We start from the raw sequence: 4,701 nt of genomic DNA on the forward strand, positions 1-4,701 counted from the left end.
TTCTGGCGCATTGGGTACACCTTGGTCTTGTGGATCAATATTTCCCCTTGCAGGATGACCTCGAACATCTCTTCGTGGAGGCATGATCTGTAAAGATACGTGCAAGCACGAATTAGGAGGAAACTTTTACACAGTTGAACTCTATCGCACGAAAGATAGTAAGAAAGAAGTAAAATATTTCCTAAATGTTATAGCCTCCTAATTATAGATGTGGCACACGTCACAGCGATAACAAGTACTCTATGATGTGACGCAAAATCTTGGCACATTTGATGCTTGAAAACTAAAGATTAATACTAGAATCGGGTGTATTTATGTGGATATGATGTGTTTGGTTGTTTATGTACATGAAAAATAGGTGGATATGAAAGAAGATAAAAAAAAGAAGAAAATGCAGTGAAAGTGAATTGAAGCAAGTAAAGACCATGGACGGCCTCACGGACCGTGGTCTTCACTACTGATAGTGATAAGGGTCATGAACTACCTTTCCAGTGAGCAGATGTGGAGAATATAACCTGTGGCAATATCAAATAAAGACCACAGATGACCTCACGATCGTGGTCCTCACAACGGTCCGTGGTAGTGTCTGTACAGTTGAACCAGTGAAGAGACCTTAAGAAACTGAAGATTGATTTGGCCAAGTTAAGACCACAGGCACCTATACAGACTGTGGTCAGTGTCACTAACCGTGGTGACTTTCGTGACAAGATTCCAATACATAGGCTTTGAAGAACCAAGTTTGCAAGTTCCCAAGTAAGGATCACGAGGGGCTTCATGGACCGTGAAGCCTTTGTCAGACCGTCCGTGAAGTTGCCCGACATCTCAGTCCTACTTCGAGTATGAGTCACTTTAGACATTCTATTTAAATTAATTAGGTCATTTTTTTTATCTCGTCATATCTAGAACGAGAAACGGAGTTTCAAATATTCTTAGCTTTGGTTTTGGATGATTAACATTGAATAAAGTTTCGAAGTTGGATTTTCGATTTTGAATTATCAAGTGCTTATCGATTTTGCATATTTTCGTAAGTACTTTCTTATCATGTTTTCATTATATAATTTTGTATGTTTACGTGAAATCATGATTGGCTAAATACCATAACTGGGATTGTGGGATCTATGACAGAAATCTAAGTGTAATTCCGTAAGACGAGTAGAAGGCGATTTATAATTGCAAATCACAGTTCAGTTTTCGTTATTCATGTATTCTAATGAGTACACGCATTAGAGTTAGACTGTATCTATCATTTGTTCGAGAGAAAAGTGATGGTTGGGAAAAAACTGAATTAACATGAGGAAATAGAGTCAAAGTTTGAGTTCTAGAGAAAAAAACCTTTAACACTATCGTAAGCTAGAGTAAAACTTGTTAACACTCTAGACCGAGAGGGCTTGAGTGAAAGTTATATAATTAGACTGAGAAGTGTTAGATATATCTAACTCGCCGGTATTTTGCAGAGATGAATTTCCTGAAACTCATTAACAGAAAAACACTAGATGCAACGTTATGGGGAACGCAATCTTAGTTTCATTTAATTATCAAAACAACTTTAAAATAAACACTCTGTTAACTGTTAAACTCGATCTTATTTAACATCCTTAGTTACTAGATCTTTACAACTAAACCCGTTTTACATTCTGTAATTGTTTTTCTCATTAGGAAATAATAACAACATTTGGGTAAACGTGACAATGAAACCATTTCTGTAAAGAAATTCTTTGTGGGATCGACCTCAACTCATGTTGAGTTCTATTAATTGACTTCGACCATTTATACCTCTTAATTGAGGTGTAAGTTTGGACGTATCAAATTTTGGCGCCGCTGCCGGGGAATTTCAATTCAGAAGTGTTTTACTAGCTTTTATTCAAACCGTAGTTATATTTCTTAATTTTACATCTTGTTCTTTTTCTGTGTCTCTTACAGGTTAGTTCGACTGTGTATGCCAAATACCAGAAGTAAGGGATCACCATTGATCCCTTACAATCCATAACTTCGGAAAATAATCCTCAAATGGTGAATGCACAAGAACTTGAGGCTCAGAGGCAAAGACTGGGATTGGAAGCTGAAACGAATGCAAGAGGTATTCAGCCGAATGCTGTGAACAACCCGCCTAGGGTGGTGGACGAAAATATAGGAGTGGACGTAATAGTTCCTCCTCACCGCTAGCCACTAGCTCCATGGGGTAGAGCACAACATCCATCTCACATAATGTACGAAGAGGATGATTTAGTCTTGGACGGAGCTGGAGCCACATGAGCGATATTGTTACATGCACTACCTCCAGGTGTGAAATTTACAATCACCAGCACTATGATTAAATTACTGAATTTGAAAGGTATGTTCAGGGGTGCAACTGGTGATGATGCGAATCAACATTTGATGAACTTTGTGGTGATATGCATATCGCAAGAAATTCCTGGAGTTAGTCAGACAACAATGAGATTAAGGCTGTTCCCATTGTCTCTCACTGGGGAGGTAACCAATTGCCTGAATGAGATGCCAGATGACTCAATCAGGACTTGGACTGAGTTCAAAGAGGCTTTCCTGGAATGATTCTTTCCTGAATCAAAAGATCTGCAAATGAATGATGAGATAAGTGCCCACAAGAAGTTACGAGGAGAAGCGATGCATGACACCCGGTATAGATTCAGCCAAAAGCTGAAGAAGTGTCCAAACCATGGTCTCACTGAGAGACATCTGAAACAGGCTTTTAATAGATCTTTATACTATGTTACTAAACCTGTTGTTGATACAGTGTATGGAGGATCATTCATGAGGAAGCCATTCTCAGAGAGCATGCAGCGATGGATGAGGTGTCTAAGAATAATAGGGCATGGTACACCAGGGATGTAGAAGTAGGAAATCTTGGGTTCACTTTTGAACTTTCAGCTTAACAAAGAAAAAAGAATTAAGAAGAAACAGATCAGGATATGACACACATGAAGACCCAGATAGATCTACTTACGAAGCATATTGTCGCAAGTTCTAAAAATATAAATGCTGTAGGACCACCAAACATGTATGAAGATCAAGATATTGACTTGGATGATGAGGCCAAATACTTGGGAAATCAAGGTGGTTTCCAGAATTATATCTCAGGAAACCAATGATATAATTCTGGAAATACAGGTGGAACTATTCCAGAGAAGGACAGTATGACATGCCAGTGAATAAAGAGCAGGGAAATTGGCAGAATAGAGATGGGTACAGAAATGATCGCAGTCGTGTGTATGTGCGCCAAGGTAATAGAGACCGTGCAAATAGTAGTTCTAACGTGTCTAAGCTGGAAGACATGTTGGCTAAGGTTCTCCAAAAGGTTGAGTCAACTAATGCAGAGGTGAAGAAGATGAAAGGTAATTTTTCCAGTATGAGTTAACTAGTACACTCTCACACTACCTCCATCAAACAAATAGAGCAGCAGTTGGGGCAACATTCAGCATCACTGAACCAGAGGAAGAATGGGTCACTACTAAGTGACACTATTCAAAATCCCAAGAAGGACGAGCATTTCATGGCTATCACCACCAGGAGTGGTAAGATTCTTAATGAACCAATGTCTGCAGGTACTGAGAATGAACTGGTGTTGGAGCGAACTGGAAGAGAGGAGGCTGAAGCTGAACATGTAGATGATGTAGAAGACATTCAACCAATAACAAAACTAACAGGAGCAAAAGAAAGAGGGGTTGAGGGAACTATGCCTCTAAAATAGATACCAAGATCACCTCCTCCGTTCCCTCAAAGGCTTAGAAAGAAAGTTGAAGATGGAAAATTTGCTAAGTTCATAACTATGCTGAGACATCTATCAATGAACATTCCATTGGTGGAAGCCCTAGAGCAGATGCCAGGATATGCTAAGTTCATGAAGGACTTGGTCACGAAGAAACGAGTTGTAAGTTTTGATTTTACTAACAATGTTCATCACTGCAGTGCTATTGCCACCAGATCTCTGGTACAAAAGATGGAGGATCTGGGTGCATTCACCATACCGTGCACCATCAGATCAATTGAGTTTGCAAAGGCCGTGTGTGACTTAGGGGACAATATCAACTTGATGCCGCTGGCCATCTACAAGCAACTGGGGTTAGGAGTTCGAAAACCCACAACAATGAGGTTGATGATGGCAGATAGATCGGTGAAGCGACCTGTAGGCATCTTATGTGATATGCTTGTAATTGTGGACACTTTCATCTTTCCGACAAACTTCGTGATCTTGGATTGCGAAGTAGATTTTGAGGTTCCCATAATTTTGGGAAGACCATTTCTACCACAGGACGAGTATTGGTAGATGTTGAGAGTAGAGAACTGACATTCAGACTCAACAAGGAAGAGGTAAGGTTTAAAATTTGCAGGTCAATGAAATAACCGAAAGACATGAATGTAGTGTCTGCAATAAAGGCCTTTGATGAAGAAGAGATGGGAGCGACTATTGAGGAGAGGCTGGCTGTCGAAACATTAGCATCCGTGTTGATGAACTTTGAAGCTGATTTTCGAACTGACTATGTGGAGACCGTGAATGCTTCACAAGGCATGACAACACACTCTTATGCTCCAAGAAAACTGGACCTGGATATGAAAACAGGCCAAGTCCTCCAATAAAACCATCAATTGAGGAGCGTGATGAGTCCTAGATTTGGACTCATTTAGGGATTTATTTGGATAGATTTAGTGTCCTCAAATGCTTATTTTGTGCTAATAACTGATGAA

General features: G+C 39.8%; 1 protein-coding gene across 1 annotated transcript; it reads left to right on the plus strand.

The window, feature by feature from the left end:
• Positions 1–3,784: 3,784 nt before the first annotated feature.
• LOC125845789 (uncharacterized) lies at positions 3,785–4,282 on the plus strand. Its single transcript, XM_049525318.1, has one exon. The coding sequence runs from the start codon at positions 3,785–3,787 to the stop codon at positions 4,280–4,282; it is 498 nt and encodes a 165-aa protein (XP_049381275.1).
• The last annotated feature ends 419 nt before the right edge of the window (positions 4,283–4,701 follow it).

This window comes from Solanum stenotomum, chromosome 11 (genome assembly GCF_019186545.1).
Source record: "Solanum stenotomum isolate F172 chromosome 11, ASM1918654v1, whole genome shotgun sequence".
In the NCBI taxonomy this organism is placed as follows: domain Eukaryota; kingdom Viridiplantae; phylum Streptophyta; class Magnoliopsida; order Solanales; family Solanaceae; genus Solanum; species Solanum stenotomum.

What these genes read in the sequence shown, in the direction of transcription:
- LOC125845789 (XM_049525318.1), top strand. Translation starts at nt 3,785, where the DNA reads ATGCTGAGACATCTATCAATGAACATTCCATTGGTGGAAGCCCTAGAG.